Consider the following 20,317-nt stretch of genomic DNA (forward strand, 5'->3'; position numbering starts at 1 on the left):
CTGGCCACTCTGGAACACACTGAAGTGTTATTTTTATTGCAATGTGTTTATGACTCTGGGCTGTTGTGGCATTATTTTACGCAGTAGTTGTCCGTCTCTCCCCACTGTTATGCTCTGTCTTGTCAACACTGTATTTCCAAAGCCATTTTAAGTCCTCAATTTTGGTGGGGCGGGGGGGCGATAAATGATGGATGGATAAATGAATGTATGGAGACCCTCCATCCTCAGGACACCTCTTTTTAGTGGACCAAGTGGACTGGAGTGGAGAGGTAGAATGAGGAAGGCCTGAGGGAAGATTGGAGTGGGTTGAAGAGAAGGCAGCTAAAAATCTGGACTAGAGAAATGGAGGGAAGCTGCGGAGCCTGGCGGAAGTTCCCGAGGGTGAAGAGCCAAGGCCTGAAGGTGAATGGAGGAGCTGGGAGCAGTCCCGGCAGATGGGGGCGGGGCTTAGGATGGAGGCGGGGCCTCAGCTTGAGGGTGGGGCCGGCTGGTAGGCGGGATCTGGGGGAGGGGTGGGGCCTGTGGCCGGGCTTTGGGAGAGGCGCGCTGCGGCAGCGGCGGCGGAAGATGGCTGCGACTGAAGTGCCGGACACCCAGCTGATGCTCGGAGTCGGGCTCATTGGTGAGGACGCAGGCACTGCCTCGCAGGCCCGCACCCCAGTTAGGCCTCCGCCTGGGTCCGGGACGGGCCCCGCTCCCGCCTCCCGCGGAGAGGAGGGCGCGACCCCCTCCCTGTTGGGCCTGGGCTGAGGGCTGCGCGGCCCGGCCTCCTCCGCGCCGAGGTTCGGCCAGCCCTTCCCCCCCGCGGCCTGGCGTGGCACCCGCTGCGTCGGGCGGCGGGGCGGAGGGACCCCCTCGGGCCTCCTAGGTTCAGGGAGAGGCGCACCTCCTGAACGCCCCGCGCCGCAGACCAGACCGGGCGTGGAATGGGAGTTGACTGAGGCCCCGCGTCTGCGAGGGGGCAGCTGCTCAGGCGGGACTCTGGCGGGGCCGAGCGCCGCTCTCTGGCGCCACGGCAGGGAGGGGCAGGCCCGGGGTCGCTCGGAGGGTGGGGGAGCCGGGCCAGACTACCGCCGGGCCCCCGACTGGTCTCGATCATGTGATCGGGCGGTTGGAGACAGGGCGGACAGCTCCACCGGCCCCGGGTGCTGCGCATTATGCGTGAATTATCTCCGTTTAACTCTCCCTCCGGCTCCAGTGGGGGGTTGGCTGACGTTTGATGCCCACTTGAGCGGGCAGCAGCTGGAGGCCCAGGGTGTCGTTTGTGCACCGACCACGCTACAAAGTGGCGGCGCCAGGACTGGGACGCTTGCGGTCTAGCAGCCCCAGAGCCCCAACTGCGGCCAGTGGAGGACGGCGGCCGCATCGCCCGACAGGGCTCGTGCGCGTAGCACGGGTGTCTGCTTAACCCCGTTGGTTTTGAGGAATTGATGGATGAGGAAGTACGCTGGGACCTTTGGGCCGCCCAGACCGTGTGTCTGAGCTGTGCGCAGTGTTTCAGGGCTGGGTGTTTCAAGGAACCATTCATTCGGTGCGCGACAGTGAGCACGGGGCTGCTTGAATGAACGTCTGTCGGCGCCTTGCGTGCCGGTGCTCTTTGAAAAAACATTCTGTTGAGATTTTTACAAATCCCTAAACACTCTATCCCTAGTGTAGAACAACATTACTTGGGTTAAGACAAACTGGCGAAATGTGCTGATTACTTTTCAGTGTCTCCATGAGTGCATTTATGTGGGAATGGCTTCGTGTATTCATCTTCTTTTCTGAAATCATTTTTTTTCTTTTTTTTATTTTATAAGATTTTATTTATTTTTTTAGAGAGGGAAGGGAGGGAGATAGAGATAGGGATAGAGAGAAACATCAATGTGCGGTTGCTGGGGGTCACGGCCTGCAACCCAGGCATGTACCCTGACTGGGAATCGAACCTGCGGCACTTTGGTTCGAGGCCCACGCTCAATCCACTGAGCTACGCCAGCCAGGGCCATTTTTTATTTTTCAATTACAGTTGACATGTAATATTATATTAGTTTCAGGGGTACACCCCAGTGATTAGATATTGTACAGCTCACTAAGTGATCATCCTGATTAATCTCGTATCCATCTAACATTTCTAATGTGATTTTAAAACTGCTTCAAAGCAAAGCTTAAGTAACTTATGCATCTCAGTCCTGCCTAAAGTACTTCTGAATTAAGGCTGAGTTAAACTGTGACTTTAATTGATAAGAGCGAAGAAAAAGATGACTTGCAATCCTTTTCAATTCTGTGTGTTTTTTGCTTTTTGTGTTGACCTGAAAAATAAAGGGATGTGCTTCAAAATAAGGGGAGAAGCGCTCCTCCTCCCCTTCATGAAACAAGGAGGGCCAGATGTTGACAATTGCTGAAGCTGAGTGAGGGAGCTGAGGAATTTTTTATTCTCTCTGCTTTTTTAATTTTATTTAAGATTTTATTTATTTATTTCCAGAGAGAGGAAAAGAGGGAGAGAACATCAGTGTGTGGTTACCTCTCACGCACCCCTTACTGGGGACCTGGCCCGCAACCCAGGCATGTGCCCGGACTGGGGACACTTTGGTTCACAGGTCGGCACTCAATCCACTGAGCCACCACAGTCAAGGCTCTCTGCCTTTTTTATACATATTTTCCATAATAAGTTTTTTAAGTCTATAGATCAAAATCTAGATTTAAAAAATATTTTATTTATTTATTTTTAGAAAGAGGATAAGGGAAGGAGACAAAGAGGGAGAGAAACATTGTTGTGCAACAGAGAAACAGTTGCCTCTCAACTGGGGCAACCCAGGCAGGTACCCAGGCAGGTGCCCTGACTGGAAGTCAAACCAGTGGCTTTTCAGTTTGCAGGCTGGCACTCGGTCCACTGAGCCACACCGGCAGGAGCAAAACCTAGATTCTTAATGCTGTATGTGCAATAACTGTTTCTCTAAAATTTAGGCTATTTTTGCTTGGAGTTTTTATTGCAAGTAGGTTGCTCCTGCTTTGTTATCAAGGTGTTTATTTTGATGATGAAACTACATATGTAATTGGATAACCTTTATTATTATTGTTATTAAAATTTTAAACAGAATTACAAACATTTGTACATATTGTACAATATGTACAAAATAATAAGTTTTTTTAAGTCTATAGATCAAAAGGTGGAGTAAAATTCAAGGTCAGGAAGCGAGGCTATGTGAGCAGTAGAGGAAGGTGGGAACTAGGGGGTCTCGTGTGCTCTGGGTTGCTTTGGAAAATGGGATGTTAAAAGTGATTCCACTAAGTGTTTCTGAGTAACCAATCAATTCACTCCCTTGCTGCTGTTTGCCATTCTCACAGTGACCATCTTTCCACCGTAGAAAAGGACACAAATGGAGAAGTTCTGTGGGTGTGGTGTTATCCTTCCACGACAGCTGCTCTAAAGAACCTGCTGCTGAGAAAATGCTGCCTTACGGATGAAAACAAACTCCTCCATCCCTTCGTCTTCGGTCAGTACAGAAGAACATGGTTTTATATCACAACAGTCGAAGCTCCGGATTCTTCCGTGTTGAAAAAGGTATGAGTGCGTAAAGGTCAAAAAACCAAAAATATTCACAGTGATGTGAGGTTATGTCCGTAAGTCTTAGCTTTAGACTTTGTCATTCACAGTTCACTGGAAAAGCATTAAATGTGATATTCATTGGGAATGTTCTCCTTCATGTTTCACTCCCGTTAACCCTAGTATTTGTTGGTGTGCGTTACATGGCTGGCCCTGCGGCTGCGGGAGTGAAGCCTGTTTCAGGTTGTAGTCTGAGGGAGTAGAAGTGCAGAAGTAGTTTCCAAGTCATGACTCTTATTGGAAGCGTGAAGAAGTATTTTTTCTACCATCAAAAACTATTTTAGAGGATATAATTGTTCTTGATATCGTTAAGAAAACATCTTTTTATTCATTTGTGGATAGAAAGGCTGTACTAAGAATAGAAAGGATAATTAAGGAAACTCATGTATTCAGTAGGCTTTTTGCTGGGTCATTCGATAGGGACAGGATCAATGTGACAGGTCGAAAACCACTGCGTGGTGGCCATTGTGAGCTCCTCAATCCCAAACAACCAGCAGGATTTTTCAATGAAAAGACTATTGGGGAGTAGCGGCTGAGCTCCTGGCATGTTCCTGAATAGGACTTCTTTTACCTTTGCAGGGATGATTTTACAGCCAATAACAGACTGTAGGAAGCATAACAAGATAGCAGTTTAAATTTAAGGAATTACATTTAGAAAACCAGGATGGCAACAATTTAGAAACTATTAGGAGTTAAAGACAAAACAGGGATTCGTAATTAGAAAATGTAAATTTGCAAAAAGATAGTTTTCCAGGTGTCATAAAGTCTTTCATATATGTTCATTATGTAAAAATAGCAAGATTTTAGATTTTTCACTTTAAAATATGATTTTTAAAAATATATTTCTTTAATGCTTTGCTTTTATAAAGTTCTAAATTTTGCCTCATTAATGGAAATAATAGGTATATAATTATCAGAAATTTATATTTTATAAAATGAGGCCTATAAATAAGTGAAGCTTATTATAACAGCACACCTTAGATTATATAGCAACCTATAGAGGATGAACTATTTTAGGAACTGTATAGTTTTTACTATAAGAATTTTACTGAGCTGTATTATTGTTTTCCATCCTTCTATTTCATTAATGAAAAATAGTTGCTACGTTGGTAGGTCTGATAGAGCATTCCTAGTTCTGCTTCGATGAGGTTAAGGGATTTTAAATGAAAATTTACATTTTTTTATATTTGAAATGTTTTTGTTTTGCAAAAACTGAAAGTATTACATTTTTCGGTACTAAATTCCATACATGTACAGTTATATATATAACATTTTTATATGTGTGGATATACATATGAAAGTATAAAGAAACAATTGAGGACTTGTTACATTTTGGTCTTCTTTTAATGCTGTTGTGTCTCGTACAAGAGGTTTGTTAGAATAGAGTAATAAAAATTAATTCTATTAAAGTGTCTTTAAAAAGTTTACTTTCTTTTGTTTTTTTTGTTTTTTTGGACAGGTGACTCATTTTTCTATTGTTCTGACCGCCAAAGATTTTAACCCAGAGAAATATGCCGCCTTCACTAGGATATTGTGTAGGTCTGTATGAAAACTGTATCGAATATTAATGTACACAAATGAAGGTCTTAGTAGTTCCATGCAGATTTCCATACTGAGGAAGCAGATTTCAGCCCTTGGTTTAGCTGTCTTGATCTCTACTGGCCCCGCAAAGACTGTTTGATAAAGAGGAACTTTCTCTTCTGCTTCAACGACATTGCTCCTCTCATTTAGGAAAATGGTGGAGGGGAGGAGAAGAAGCAGTTTGCACAACTGTTGTCCCTGGGGGTTTTGAGTCACTTGCCGTTTGGTCTGCTTCTCCTCCTTTCCCATCCAGAATGTGCCTGAGCAGATGGGTGGGCGAAGTGCTCTATGAAGTGGTCAGCTGCTCCATGCGCATCAGGGTCTGTGTGTGGGGAACTCTGGGGCAAGTTCACGAGCATTTTGAATTATGCACAAAACACAGGAAAGCATTTCTTAGCTCGAATACCAAGAAACTGAAAAACTGATTCATTGGTTAATTGTGATTCAGATAGATGCCTTTAGTTTCATCCTAGCTGTTGAGAAAATTTATCTAAAATACACCAGTGTACTTTCTTGCCTTGGTAAGTAAGTCTAGTGGACTTCATGAAATATTTCTTATGTGGTAAGAATAGTGGCTTCTTGTATAATGAAGATTTTAGTGTTTTGTTTTAATTAATATTATCACTAGAAAGACTTGAAAGTCTAGTATATATTACTCTCAGCTCTCAGGCTCACACTCAATAAGTAGTTTGGGGGGTGTGAATGGGGGGAGTTTTTTTTTTCCCCACTATAAGCCCATTACATGGTTTGCTTTTTGCCACTTTTATGTGCAACACATGGCCTAGCATAAGAATACCGTCTTGTTACCGTCTTGGCTTCAGTTAGGTTGTAGTTTGACAAAATGAAGTCTCATTGCTTTTGCAGCCAGCTATGATAAGAAAGACCTCTTGCCATCACAGGATAAATTCCAGGTGCATGGCTCACTGTGGAACATAGATATTGTCTGTTAATATGGTGCTTACACAGAGAGACTGCTGTTGCTGGACAGGACACTGTCCAGAAGCTGTGAACTCAGAACATTGCAGAGGTGGTCTCGAACAAACACTGGGCCCCCGTTTCATTTATTGAGTCAGGGCTAGGTGACATAACCAAAGTCACTGGGAAGTGTTACGGGGCCCAGAGGGGAAGTTGGTTTAGGCCCCACTCCCTGACCGGGAGGAAGCCCAAGGGTTTCTCAGCTTCTGTGGTGCTGCGGTGTTGGCGCATTCTGGATTCTCTCCTGCCACCGCGCGAGGGAAACGAGGACTCAGAGCTATTGCCAGCCACCTCCTCGGCCTCCGACCCCTTAGTGAGCTCTCGTGCTTGACCTTGCATGTGTGCATGCCCATGTGCTCAGGTGCACACATGCATGTGTGCACGCGAACACACTTTCTACCCATGAATGCAGGTGTCTGTGCATGTGCACACAAACACTTCTACAGTCACTTTTTCACTTTTGAATCGTGCAATCTTGTATTAGTTTCAGGTGTACATTTTTAAATAATGAAGAGGTTGCTGTGGACATGCCCACCCTCCATTTCTAGAGAGAGAAGCAGGCAGGCATTCCTTCCACAGCACGCTGCTTACAGAGCGGTGGAGGCCTGCATTGGGGCTGGGGGGGGCGGTCATTCGGGAGGGTCGTTCCCTGTAAGGGATACAGGTCAGCTGCCATGACCCCCTTCCTCTTCTGGCCCCTCAGCTGGTGGCCCTGGTAGAGAACCAGGGTTCCATGCACACTAGGCGTCAGTTGTCCAGGCCAGGTGTGACAGCTTGGGGGTGACTTTCTGAACACGTTCCCCTGGGCTGTGCTTTGTGGTTTTCCTGTGGAGGAGTTCTGGGGGATTCTTTCCTCTGTTCAGTCCCGTGTGGCTCACAGTTGTCATGTGGGAAGTCACCTTAGTCTTTCTTAGGTTTCTCTTCTCCATTACTGTGTATTGTTTCTATTTTATAATGGTAATGGTGTGTTTTTGTAATTTTTTTTTTTTTGGTGGTGGTAATGGAAGCACATAGTTAATTAAAAAATGCAGACAGTACAGAAGGATGTACAGTGAAAACTAAGTCCTTCCGCCTGTTCCCAGCCTCCAGTTTTACTTCCTGACACCCACCCACCCAAGGCAGCTCCTGGGCCTGTTTTCTTTGTATCCAGCCGAGGTCTTTGCTGCACACACAGGCATGTGGATGAGTTCATGGGCTTGACTGTGTTTTATCAATATGAGGGTGTACCGTAGTCATTGTTCTCTGATTTCTTTCTCAATTTGTGCATTGAAAAACTGATGATTGTCAAAATTTGGTAAGCAGTTAAAACACTTTTTTTTTTCATTATCTTAATGAAACTTACTGTACAATAAGTATCATTTTCAAGTGATTTATCTTAAACGGTGATTTTATTTTCTTCCCAATTTTCTATCCCTTTGGCTGCTGAGAGGCTCAAGTCTACCCAGTCGTGCTTTCCAAGCAGAATTTAGATGTAGTTACTCAGAGGAAGAGATTTCACATGCGAGCTATTAATGGAGCCAGTTTCCTGTCAGCATTTTCTGGAAATTTTTAACTTGATGAATGTATCTAGTGTGCATTTATCACCAGAAGCTTAAAGGAGTTGGATTTCTTAATGATTTAAACATAGTCAGCTCTGGGAACTCTGATAATAAATATAGGTTCTACAACTAATTACTGCTTTCTCCGTGAATAGTGCATAAACCTCCTTTCTTGTCGAAGGAAACGCCGGCAGTAAAGCAGAGCTGTGACTCAGCACCCAGCTGTGACTGTAAGACATGAAAAGAGATGAGAGTGCGATGTCCTTGAGCATAAGGGGCGTCGGCAAGCCCGCGGTTCGTTCTCCCGCCCGCACGGACTGGAGGAGTGGGCCTTCCCAGGTGCAGAGACAGGGCCAGCTTCAAAGGATTGTCAAAGATCCTTCAAGTGGTTTTTTATTTAATACATTTTAAAATTAAATCTTAAAATTATGTCATGAAAAAAATTCAGGCATTCAGAAGTGTGTTAGCAAGTCGGCTTCAATTGTTTAGAAACCACCCGAGCCGAGCCTGGGTGCGTTTCTCCATGTGGTTCATGCGAGACAGAAGCGTGATGGCTTTTTGTCCTTCGTTACAGGATATACCTGAAACACGGGAGCCCCGTTAAAATGATGGAGAGCTATATCGCAGTTCTCACAAAGGGGGTGTGCCAGAGTGAAGAAAATGGCTCTTTCCTCAGCAAGGACTTCGGCGCCCGAAAGGCATACCTTGCAGGCTCTGTCAAAGGTAAAGAGAAAAAAAGGAAAGAGAAGAAACAAAAACCCATTGCAGGTGATTTCGTCCTGACAACAACAAAAATCCTGAAGCCAAGGACCATCTGTCAGTGCACTCTGATGTTCTGTCTTTCCACATACATCATCTGCATGATACTTATTTTTTGTACAGGAGAGTTCTTCACCTTCTCCATTTTCCTGTTTGCTTTGAATTCTGTCATGGGAAAGCAGGCTTTTGTGGTGTTCCTTTCCAAAAAAATCAGACTTTAAATATAGAAATGTTCTTTCTATATTTAGAAAGTGAGCTGCACTTCACGGGTTCAGGTCTCCACTGACTTCCATAGTTCTCTTTCCTTAGATCTTAGCTGCCGACTCTTCCATCTGGAGAGCTCAAGCCCCTGACCCAGGCTCCTAGTCCGGCTCTCCTGGAGAGTCCAAAATGACAGAGACGGCCCGGGGCTAAGCCACTGACTTCTGGGTCCTTAACAGAGGAGAGGGAACTCCAGGGGCAAAAGGACTAAGTCATGACTTGTAGGGGTGTAGGGGGTGGTTAGTGAGCAATTTGTGAAATTGAAGGTTTTATTTATTTTTTATTTTTTATTTTTAGAAAGTAGTTCATCTTTTTTTTTTTAAGATTTTATTTATTTATTTTTAGAGCGGGAAGGGAGGGAGAAAGAGAGAGAAAGAAATATCAATGTGTGGTTGCTGGGGGTTATGGCCTGCAACCCAGGCATGTACCCTGGCTGGGAATTGAACCTGCAACACTTTGGTTTGCAGCCCGCGCTCAATCCACTGAGCTACGCCAGCCAGGGCTAAATTGGAGGTTTTATGACACAGAAAGGTGCTGGTTCCCTTCATACCATTTACTCCACTTTCTTTTGAGCCTGGCTGTATGCACCCAGCATAATGAGTCTTTTGGGAGGCAGGCATAGGCAGCTATGATACCCCTCCTGGGGAGCAGATGTGTCCACCAGAGAAGATGCTTCTGTACTTACAGCATCTACCTAAATTTGTGTTGAGAATAAGTTTGCCTTCATATGACAAGAATTCTTTCCAATAAAAACTTTATTTCCTTATTTAACGTTTAATTCAGTAACATAATTTCTTTTGTTTTAAGACATCGTATCTCAGTTTGGAATGGAAACTGTTATCTTACACACAGCACTGATGCTCAAGAAAAGGATTGTCGTCTATCACCCCAAAATAGAAGCTGTCCAGGAGTTTACCAGGTACCCTCTCTGATCGTCAGGAAGTGTGAACTTGGTTGGCAGCCAGTTTGGAATGGTTGGGGTCGCTGTGTGCTCTGTGCGCACATCTGGTGGACGCAGAGTGAGTTAGGCTGGAGGTCAAGTACGTTTTGATCTGATGGCCCAGTTTATTTATTTATTTTTTAAATGTACACTCTTTTTAAAATTTTTTTTAGAGAGGGGAAGAAAGGGGTAAAGAGAGGGAGAGAAACATCGATCGGTTGCTGCCTTTATGTGCTGCAAGTGGGGACAGGGCCTGCAACCCAGGCGTGTGCCCTGACCGGGAACCGAACACCGGCGACCTTTCACTTTGCAGGGCAGTGCTTCACCAGCTGAGCCACCCGGGTCAGAGCTCCTCTTATTTGTATAATAAATGTTTTTTCTTTTTATTTATTTACTTACTTTTGCCTAATCTAACTTGTTCTTACTTTTTTTTTTTTACAATCAAGGAGAACTACCATCTTTGCTGTGTTTACTGTATGGCAGGCATTGTATAAGGTGCCTTACATTTACTTATGACGAGAATTTTGCAAGTATTATCACCTTGTATTATTGATGAGAACATTGAGATTCAGGCTAAATGGTCAGATAAGAGAGAGAAGAAAGGCTTCATAGTCAGAAAGACCTGGGTTAAAATACCAGGGCCCTGACCAGGGCGGCTCAGTTGACCGGGCGGCATTCTGCAAGGTGAAAGGCCGCTGCTTCAGCTCCCCGGTCAGGGCGCAGGCGTGGGTTGTGGGTGCAGTCCCAGTCGGGGCGTGTATGAGGGGCAACCAGTGGACACTTCCCTCTCACATCAACGTCTACCTCCCCTTCTTTCTCCTTCCCTTCTTCCCCTCTCTATAAATAAACAAACAAACAAACAAATAAAGCCTTTTAAAAAAATCCTGGGAAGGCGATGTATGTGCTCTCTGACCACACACAGGACACTAATATTCCAAGCCTGTCTTTTCATCTGTAAAATGAAGATCGCACCTACCTCATCAGCTTACTTTTAGGATTGAACATAATCTGTGTAAAGTTCTCAGCAGGCGCCTTGCCCACAGTGTGCACTTGAGGAATAGTTATTGTCACGATAGCGATCGCCTCAGGGCTCACACGGAGGGGCCAGCACTTCTGCCCTGCGCGCTCTGGCTCCCAGACCCTGGCTTTTCTGCCCCGTTGTCCTGTCCTTCTGCACTGATCCACCAGCACTGGGGTGTGCAGAGCTGCTGAGATAGGGAACAAGGCCTCGGGGGGATCACAAAACCACAGGCAAATCCAGCACATCTTCTTGGACTAGCCATTTTACTGCAAGTTTTGTTTTTGTTTTTGTTTTTGTTTTTTTTGAGGAAACCTATTTTGTATAAATAAGCACAAAGTGGTTCACAAGTCTGACTAGAATTAAACATGAAATGAGCAGCTTCAAACATATTGTTGTACGCACAGGGCCGTCCTTGGTGCACACACTCAGGCTCCCTCTCTGTGACAGGCTGCGTGATGGGCTGGTTTGGAGGGAACCTTAGCAGCGTGCTCTCTGCCACCGTGGAGATCTTTTGAAATTTCACCTTGAGCTTTATGTAGCTAATCTGGCACCAAAAGCAGAGTTTTAAACATTGCGTTACTTTCATTTGAAGTCTGGAGGTGTTATCCCTTTTATGGCTGGTCCTCCCCTCGGCCTGTGATGGCCAGTTCCCTCCTGGAAGAAGTGGGAAGAGCTCAGGGGCAGGCCAGCGGCCATGTGCATTCTCGCTTTGCTTCCCCAGGACCCTGCCTGCCCTGGTGTGGCACCGACAGGACTGGACCATAGTGCACTCGTACGTGCACCTCGATGCCGAGGAGCTGGAGGCCCTGCAGATGTGCACAGGTGGGTCCCGGGGCGGGGCCTCGGCTTTCTCTCGGGCCGTTGTTTGGTTCTTAGATTTGGGTTTGTTTGTTTGTTTGTTTTGTGAAGTTTTGTGTGTGTGCATTCCTAAGGAGATCCCCCCCCTTTAAAACCTTAATTTAGAAGAAAATTGAGTAAAATACGCTTAACAAAATTCATCGTCTTAATAATCTTAAGTGTGTAGTTCAGTGGCATTAAGTACATTAACATTTTTATGTAGCCATCACCAAAATACAACTTATTTTTAACTTAAAGTTCTCAAAGTTTTCTTATTAGTGATTATTTATTTAACATTTTCTTTATTTTTAGAGAGAGGGGAAGGGAAGGAGGAAGAGGGAGAGAAACATCGATCTGTTGTGTCTCTCTCAAATGCGCCCCAACAGGGGACTGGGCCCGAACCCAGGCGTGTGCCCTGACCAGGAGTTGAACCACTGACCTTTCCCTTTGCAGGACAGTAACCAACTGAGCCACGCTGGGCAGGGCTCAGGGTTTGATTTACAGTTTAATTTGAGCATTGGCATACTTTTTCTCAAAAAGTTATTTTAAAATGATGTTTTTTATACTTATATAATAATTTTTTAATAATAAGATTCTGGGAATAATTTAATAATACAGTATTACCTGTGTCTGAAGTAATCCTAACTTTGTAGTGCCATAGTTTTTTGTTTCCGTTTCTTTAGATTTAAGGTTAAAATGTCCTTTATACATTTACAGTCTTTTTTAAAAAGATTTTATTTATTTTTCAGAGAGAGGGGACTGGGCGGAGAAAGAGAGGGAGAGAAACATTGATGGGTCGCACATCCCACAACCGGGGACCTGGCCCGTGACCCAGGCTTATGCCCTGACTGGGAATCCAACCGGCGACCCTGTGGTTTGCAGGCCGGCGCTCAGTCTGCTGAGCCACACCAGCAGGGCTGACTGACTTTTCTACACTCAGCATATGAACCTACTGTTGGTCTGTATGCGTCAGAAATCTCTGAGTTTGTGAATTTTTTTCATCCTCATGGTATCTTTTGAGGACTAAAAATCTTAATGTGTTGAGATTTTTTAGGCTTCTATGATTTTACCTTATGTTTTGTTTAAGAAACATCTCTATCCCAAGGGTAGAAAGATATTCTCCAATTTTTTTTTAAATAAATGTAAAAGTTGTTTTCTTCCTCATTTAATTTTTTCTTCCTCATTTAAGTCTTTAATCTTCAGATCTTCAGGGAATTACTTTTTTTTAGTTTGGGAGCTGATTTCATTTTTCCCCATTTAAATGGCCACTTGGTCCGGGAACACTGCCGAGTAGGTCCCCCGCTCTGTCCAGTAGTCTGTCCAGTAGTCTGTCCAGTAGTCAGGAGTGGCCTCTGTGTCCCGTATTGCGTTTCCTCACGTGAGGAGGTCTGTGCCTGGGTGCCCTGTGCTAAGTGTTTGGTTCTGTTGCAGTTCCTTTTAAATGTCCTTGCCTGGTAAAGTAAAGCTTTAGTAATGATAAACTGGCCCTCAAAAAAAATAACTTTTTTATTGTACTGCTCTGTGAAGTCCGAAAAGTCTGGGAATCACTTTCTTAACACCAGTTCCAAAGGTCTGCTAATTCTGGAGTTGCCTGATTCCTTTACCACTTCTTGTATCGGCCCTGAATTCGGTGAGAGATGATGCTACTTCCACTCACTGTCCCTGAGAAACACGGGCGTTTGGCTACGATTTCTTGGAAACAAGGCTCTAAGGGGGAACACTGACTGAGAGCACCCTTGCTACCTTCTGCCTCATCTGTCATTTCTGCCCCCTAAAGCAACAACTGAAAAAGTAAGGGCTTTTCCCTCAGCCTCCTTCCTTGACACTGAAGTCTGGCTTTGGAATATTTTGAGTGTGTGAATTTCTTCAGGCATTTAACAATAAAGTAGCCTTAATGAGTGCCACAGGGCACAGCTAATGTACCCTGAACAAGTACAACAGTGGAAAAAAGCAGCTTCTAGACTCAGTTCTCGTTTGATATGTTTACAGTAGGATTTCTTCGTACTCCGGTGATGTTGGTCCTCTTTGTGATGCAGGTTACGTCGCCGGATTTGTGGACTTGGACGTGAGCAACAGACCGGACCTCTATGACGTGTTTGTGAATCTGGCAGACAGTGAGATTACCATTGCTCCGCTTGCGAAAGGTGCGTTCTCTGGTCTGTTCCGTTGTTAATACGAGACATGAGCCGAGCAGTTGTAACTCTTTTTTAGGCTGATTCTCTAAGACCGGTATTTAAGGGCCTTCTTACCCTACTGTGCTGAAGCTGGAGGGATTTTTTTAAAAAAGATTTTATTTATTTCTAGAGGGGAAGGGAAGGTGAAAAAGAGGGAGAAAAATATCAATGCGTGGTTGTCTCTCATGTGCCTGCTACTGGTGACCTGGCCTGCAACTCAGGCATGTGCCCTGACTGGGAATCGAACCAGTGACCCTTTGGTTCGCAGGCCAGCAGTCAATCCACTGAGCCACACCAGCCAGGGCTGGAGGGATTTTTTTCGTGTTGCGAACGCAGCACTAATCTTACCGTCCTAGCCACGTTAGTAATACATCCTGGATGCTCTCATTGCACAGTATGTGTTCATAAGATGGCCTATTCATTTGTTTCTCCGCCTTCTGTTAAACAAGGCTCATTAGTTACCTATTGCTGCATAACAGATCACCTCCAGACTTAGTGATTCAGAACAACAGGTTTTTATTACCTCATAGTTTCGGTGGGCCAGGAGTTTAGGACCGACTTAGCTGGGGGGCTTTGGCTCAGGGTCTCCCCTGAGGTTGCAGTCAGCGTAGTGCCAGGGCTGCCATCATCTGAAGGCTCCGGTGGGCTGGAGGCCCCCCTGCCCAGCCAACCCGAGTGGCCGGTGGCGGAGCCCTCACCCCATGGGGTACAGTGAGGGGGCTCGTCCCAGGCGGCACCACTCGCGCTCGTGCCTTGAAGTGACACGCAGAAGTTCCTGCTAATCTCTGTGCTGCAGAAAGTGTCCAGGGGGGACCCAAAGAAACTGGAATTTAGAAAAAATTGTGTATTTATTCTTACATGTTTAAACTTCAGTCACCTTCAAAGTGTTCTCCATTTGATGCAACATACCTTTTGAGATGTTTTTTCCACTGCTCAAAATGGTTTTTGAACTCATCGATTTTGATGCCTTCTAGTGCTTTTGCCGTTTTTGTTTCACTTCTCCCACATTGGCAAAACATTTCCCTTTGAGGACTTTTTTCATGAGGGGAAACAAAAGTCGCTTAGGGCAAGATCTGGTCAACGGGGAGGATGAGGCATGGGGGTCGTGCCGTCCTTGGTCAGAACTGCCGAGCACTCAGCGCAGCATGGGCAGGTGCGCTCACAAACCACCCTTCATGAAATGGGCAAATGTGCTGAATCTTAAAAGAAATTCACTGAAGCAGAATGCAGCCTCTCACAACAACGCCAGATGGTCCACTGATACAGATGGGTTCCTAGAACACTCACCCTGTAGGGGAAGCCTGTACTACAAAGGGCCCACCCTCCGAAAGATAATTCTGTTTCTTGGGGGATCCCCCCTCATAGATAATTAATGCAACTTGGGTTGTTTCTTTTGCTCGTTTCTAAGGGCCTTTAGACACTGAACATTCAGCCTGCTTCTGCAGAACTGACAGGAAACACTTCTTTCACAATCTTCCCGCCAGGAAGATACACTTGAATTCTTAACTGTAAAGACCTGGACAGGAAAGTGAGGCTTTTGGCTTAAACTCCAACTTATTTGTAGTCAGAAGCTTTTGTCAGTGTTGTCTAGAAGAAAAATAAAAATTCTTATCGGCCAAGTGTGAAGGAGGAATTTGGTTTGGTATTGTGTTTTTATTTGGACATGAAGTATGTAAATCAGGATTACGCCTTCCTTACCTCCTAGCATATCATCATGTTTGCGTTTAGCAATAAGATGGAAGTGTGGTGGGTTGTCAGTTGGTTTTTGAAAACTCCCTCTGTATGATCTTTCAGGTTTTCAGATAGATGACATGGTTATTTTTTACTATGTGAACTTCTAAATATTCACACAACATATTCTTCATCTCACCAGAGTCCATGACAATGGGCAAACTGCACAAAGAAATTGGCCAGCTAATTGTCCAGTCTTCAGAAGATCCAGAGAAATCCGACAGCCAAGTTATACAGGTGAGTCCTTGACCTGCCGACTTAGCCCTGAACCAGTGTCGCTGGGCCGTGCGCGAGGAGCTGCTTGTTGTCTGCAGTGCACGTGACAGAGGGAAGTGGCTGGGAGAGGCCAGCAGGCTCCAGATCATGCGGGTCTGCAGAGGGACCCGCTGGAAGTGGGCAGCGGGGGCTGCCGTGGCTACTCAGGGGTCAGGCTCTGAGGACAAGATAAGTATGGGGAGTTGGTGCCAAAGCCAAGCATTTATGGTGAGAATTGTGACTTCTAAGTGGTCTGGAATGCTGTTCTGGATTGGCCATTGCATTCTGTCCTCCTGGCAGGATTTTCATGGAGAAACAAACTGTAAACAAAAGGTTGCTGCTGAGCACGGGACTAGAGAGAATGTCTTAATCTAGCTTTGATATGTTTATCGTCTCCGGGGCATTAATAATGCAGGCCCCTGCCAAACGCAGCAGGCCCTGGTGTCATAGCCTGCAGGGCTGGCTCCTCTGTGGGGTCTGTCATCTGGCAGCAGTGTCCCTGTGGACCCTCTCCTCTCCCCTTGCCACACTGGCGTGGCAAGTGGGCTTTGTTTACACCTCCTCCTGTGGTGATAAAGCCCCTCCTCCACACCCCGGCTCGCCCTTCTGCATGCTGTCAATTTGCGCTGTGCGTTTCCAGCAACTTGCTCCTCTCCTGCACCGATACACTTCCAGCCTCGCCTCTCGGGCCCTGCTTCCTCTAGACCCGTCTCGTACTCTGGTGGGGGCCGGGGGCCTAGGATTGTATCCCCCCGTCTGCACCTGGGGGCACCTCTGATGTAAAGGTCCTACTCCTCTGGTTGCACCTATCTCTTCTTCGTTAATCCATTTATGTACTTAAACGATACTTATGGAGCACTGACTATGTCACACATTGCACAGGGCCTCGCGGTTACAGTGGTGAGCCAAGTCCCTGCCCTATGGCCTGTATGTTAGTGGAGCAGATGAAGTGACAAGATCAGTGTGAGCCATGATAAAGGAATGCTGAGACAGAGACAAGGGGTTATCAGACAGCCCTCTGAGAAAGTGACATGTGAGCTAGAGGGTGCTAAAGGGTGAGGGACCACAGGTTTTGACAGGGACCCACCAGTAGCGCTGTTCTGTTCAGTGCTGGTGGCCCGTCCAGCTACGGCCAGGAGGAGTGGGAGGGTCTTGTCCCGTGGACTTGGGCACTGAGACTCTCCTTTCCTACCCTGTGGATCGCCATGGCCTGTCCATCCTTCTTCCATCAACATGGTAGTGAAAACAGTGACTCTTCCCAGTGCTGGTGAGATGTGTAAATTTGAGTTATGGTGTTTTTCATGGACTAAAAGTGATACACAGTGACTCAGTATAATGTATGATGAGTGTGCCCGGCATGTCGTAGGGGTACAAAAATGTTTGAATGCGTTAGTGATGTCAACACTCCGAGGAAAAGACACGACTTTCCCGTGCGCTCTGGTGAGTCCTCAGCCCCGCGAAGGGATGTCAGTCGACGGAGAGGAGTGAAGCCCCTGTGGCAGGTGCTGGGTGTCCTGTCCCCGGCAGAAGAGAACTCTGGGAAGGGGTCTGTTCTAGAAACGGTAGCAGGGTTCCTCAGAGAGGTGAACACACAATTACCCTGTAGCCAGCAATTCTGCTCCTGGGTATTTGTCAAGAGGAATTAGAAACAGGGACTCGTGTGTACCTGCCTGTTCAGAGCAGCACTGTTAACGATGACCATGGATGGATGGGTGGATGGATGGATGGACAAAATGTGTATATATCAGTGGACTATTTAGCCTTAAAAGGGAATGAAGTTCTAACACGCTACAACATGGATGAACCTTGAAAGATTATGCGAAGTGAAATAAGCCAGACACAAAAGGACAAATGTTGTATGATTTCACTTAAATGAGGTACTCTGTAGGCAGATTCATAGAGGCGAAAAGTAGAATGGTGGTTACTAGGGGCTGGGGGTGGGGGTTTGGGGAGTGTTTAATGGGAACAGAATTTCTGTTTGGGATGATGAAAAAGCTCTGAATGGAAGCAATGATCATCACTCAACACCATGAATGTACTTAATGGCACCCAATCACATGCTTAAAAATTGCACAAAGAAAAAAATTATCCATGACATTGGTTTTTATAAGTTATTTTTTTTTTTTCTAATTTAAAAATAAACACCCTGGCTGGTGGGGCTCAGTAGATTGAGCGCTGACCTGTGAACCAAGTGGTCCCCGGTTTAATTCCCAGTTGGGGCACGTGCCTGGGTTACAAGCCAGGTCCCCAGTAGGGGGTACTACAGGCAAAAAGGGGAAAAAATAAAGTTAATCTGATAAACTTTTTAAAATAGCAGGAAGAATTCTATTATAATGCAACAACTACTCAGATTTTTCGGTGCTGACATATTACATGTTTTCCTGTTTTTATTCAAGGATATTTCCCTGAAAACAAAAGAAATCTTCGCCAACCTGGCACCGTTTTCAGAAGTTTCAGGTGACGGAGAAAAGCTAGTTCTCAATCTGGAGGCACTGAAGCAGAGACGATTTCCGCCAGCCACAGAAAACTTTCTCTACCATCTAGCTGCGGCCGAACAAATGCTGAAAATCTGACCGCCTGTCTGGGGGTGTCGCTGAGGACTGATGCAGAGCTCTGTGACCGTGACTGTCCATTAACTGTGTAAAATACTGAGAATAACAAAGAAAAGGGTATATTTTAATGATTTATTTGAAAGTATTGAGATTTGACCTGAAAAGCACTGAAACTTTACACATGAAAACACTTCTGATTTTCTCTTTCCGATCAGCCTCACGCCCACCGGCAGTGCTGGGCGGAGCGCGTGACTGCCGCAGACAGGCAGGCTGTGGGCGGCCTGCGGGCCTGGGGCCGAGAGAAAAGCTCTGTCAAGTTCTCGTGTAAATCACAGCAAGCCCAAACGCCTTCCTTATCCTAAGTTCCAGTTTGTCTCATTGTGCTCCACAAACCGTTCATTTTCAGAAAGCTGCCTGAAATTTTGCTTTGTATTCTTCTAGGAAGAACTTTAATTCCTCATGAGGAACTCTACTTTCTGAGCCAAACTACTAAGTTTTCTGCAGAACCGTCTAGAAGATCATTCAAAAGACCCTGCAGTTGCACTTTCTTATAAATTTTTTTTTTCTCGGCCTTTGAACATTTTGCCTATATTATGAGGGTTTTGCATAGATTTTATACTTGAGTAGACAACTTTAATAATCCGTATTTATACTGTCTCAGAGGTAAGCGTTTGGCAAACTTAAGCTATCAGTACTCTTCAATTAACCTTGTTGCTAGCAATATTATCTTGGAAAAGATACCAGTCCTTATATGGCAGAGTGAAATAAGCAGCCCATTTTGAACATACATGTGTAACTGAACTAGCAACTTTACACACATCCTAGAGTGAGAATTAACTTCTTGCAAGGGCCAAAACCAGAGAGCGTCTTCAGAGAACTCCAGTGAAGGTAGCCCGGCCTCACGCGGAGGGAACTGTCCCCGATCAGTCGCGAACTGAGCACCGCCTTCACGGTGGGAGACCTGAGCACGGCACGGTGAGCGTGCGGGGCACGGCTATGTGCTTGTTGTTTTAGTGTGTGCGTTCGTATTAACTACGACAGGTTCCTTACAGTCACTACTGTTGTCCTAGGTTTTATCCAGAAAATGTTTGCAGAAAATCTTGTCTTTCAGTTATTCTTGGTGTTAGACTTTTGTTAAGTAAAAATTGAAAGTAGCCCCTTCCCTCCCTCCTGGGGTAGGGGTGAACCCGAAATGAGATTTTGTTTACTAAGGCAAACAATTTAAAATTAAATCCGCACTTTATGGAAATGAATACTAACATCTTTTTCTTGCTCATTTTTGTATTTCTGTATTAGCTAATGATCGAAGTTGTGAAAATTACAAATGTATGATGCAGAAATAAAATGGAAATATTTTGATACTCAACAAAGTTTTAGGTAGATGAAAAATTGTGCCCTTTCACTAATTCTCCCCACTCCAAAACAAAACAACCTTTTGTCAACTGCAGATGTGCTGGGGGATTATTCAAAGACCCATCTGACAGTGAAGGGGCCCCCGACCAGTGTGGCCCAGTTGGCTGGGTGCCGCCCCACAAAGCAACAGATCACCGTTCAAGTTCCTGGGCAGTGCACGTGCCTGGGTCATAGTTTGGTCCCTGGTCAAGGTGTGTAGGAGACAACAATGGATGTTTCCCTTCCTCTTCCTCCTCCCCTTCCCTCTAAAAAAAAAAAAATATTAAAGTGAAAGCGAAAGCTCCTTTCCTCCACACTTGGCTCGGCCCATCATCTCCTTGCCCTCACCCTCCCTCACCCATCCCCAGAGCGGCTCCTTCCCAGTGTCCTCTTTGAAAGGAGGCCCTCACGTGGCCACTTTCCCGTCAGCGGGCAAGCCTTCACCTGGGGCCTTTGCACATTTGTCCTTCCGTTTACTGTAAGCCTGGGGCTGTCCTGAGCCACCTAGTAGGTCGATTTTACCAATTTTGACCCTTGAGGCCATTTGTTGTGAAACCCTTTTTACCATCATTCCAGCCCAGAGAAAACTGAAAGGCCAGAGATCTCTCTGGTGAGTTGGGGCAGGGTGCGGTGGCAGCGTTCCTCGGGGGTGCAGGTGTTGGGGTACCAACTGTGCAGTGCACGGGGGCCTCCTGGATGCACAGGACACTTCCTCCTC

The 20,317-nt window shown here is 45.7% G+C and overlaps 1 protein-coding gene across 3 annotated transcripts; it reads left to right on the forward strand.

The window, feature by feature from the left end:
* Nucleotides 1–517: 517 nt before the first annotated feature.
* On the forward strand, nucleotides 518–19,596 carry DENND10 (DENN domain containing 10). Of its 3 annotated transcripts, XM_045854561.1 has the most exons (9): nucleotides 518–622; nucleotides 3,345–3,541; nucleotides 5,043–5,122; nucleotides 8,252–8,400; nucleotides 9,505–9,616; nucleotides 11,380–11,480; nucleotides 13,532–13,639; nucleotides 15,543–15,637; nucleotides 18,052–19,596. In XM_045854561.1, the coding sequence occupies exons 1-9, from the start codon at nucleotides 568–570 to the stop codon at nucleotides 18,226–18,228; spliced, it is 1,074 nt and encodes a 357-aa protein (XP_045710517.1). In that variant the 5' UTR covers nucleotides 518–567; the 3' UTR covers nucleotides 18,229–19,596. The 3 variants fall into 3 exon arrangements, with proteins under 3 accessions (XP_045710517.1, XP_045710518.1, XP_045710519.1); XM_045854562.1 differs by lacking the exon at nucleotides 5,043–5,122 and having other exon boundaries at nucleotides 535–622; nucleotides 3,325–3,541; XM_045854563.1 differs by lacking the exons at nucleotides 518–622; nucleotides 3,345–3,541; nucleotides 5,043–5,122 and adding an exon at nucleotides 7,686–8,016.
* Nucleotides 19,597–20,317: the final 721 nt, after the last annotated feature.

This window comes from Phyllostomus hastatus, unplaced genomic scaffold (assembly GCF_019186645.2).
Source record: "Phyllostomus hastatus isolate PE091 unplaced genomic scaffold, TTU_PhHast_1.1 phas_scaffold_1066, whole genome shotgun sequence".
NCBI lineage: Eukaryota > Metazoa > Chordata > Mammalia > Chiroptera > Phyllostomidae > Phyllostomus > Phyllostomus hastatus.

What these genes read in the sequence shown, in the direction of transcription:
- DENND10 (XM_045854561.1), top strand. Translation starts at nt 568, where the DNA reads ATGGCTGCGACTGAAGTGCCGGACACCCAGCTGATGCTCGGAGTCGGG. An exon ending in GCTGTCCAGGAGTTTACCAG is followed by an intron (nt 9,617 to 11,379) that starts GTACCCTCTCTG and finishes TTGCTTCCCCAG; the next exon opens with GACCCTGCCTGCCCTGGTGT. An exon ending in CCGACAGCCAAGTTATACAG is followed by an intron (nt 15,638 to 18,051) that starts GTGAGTCCTTGA and finishes TTTTTATTCAAG; the next exon opens with GATATTTCCCTGAAAACAAA.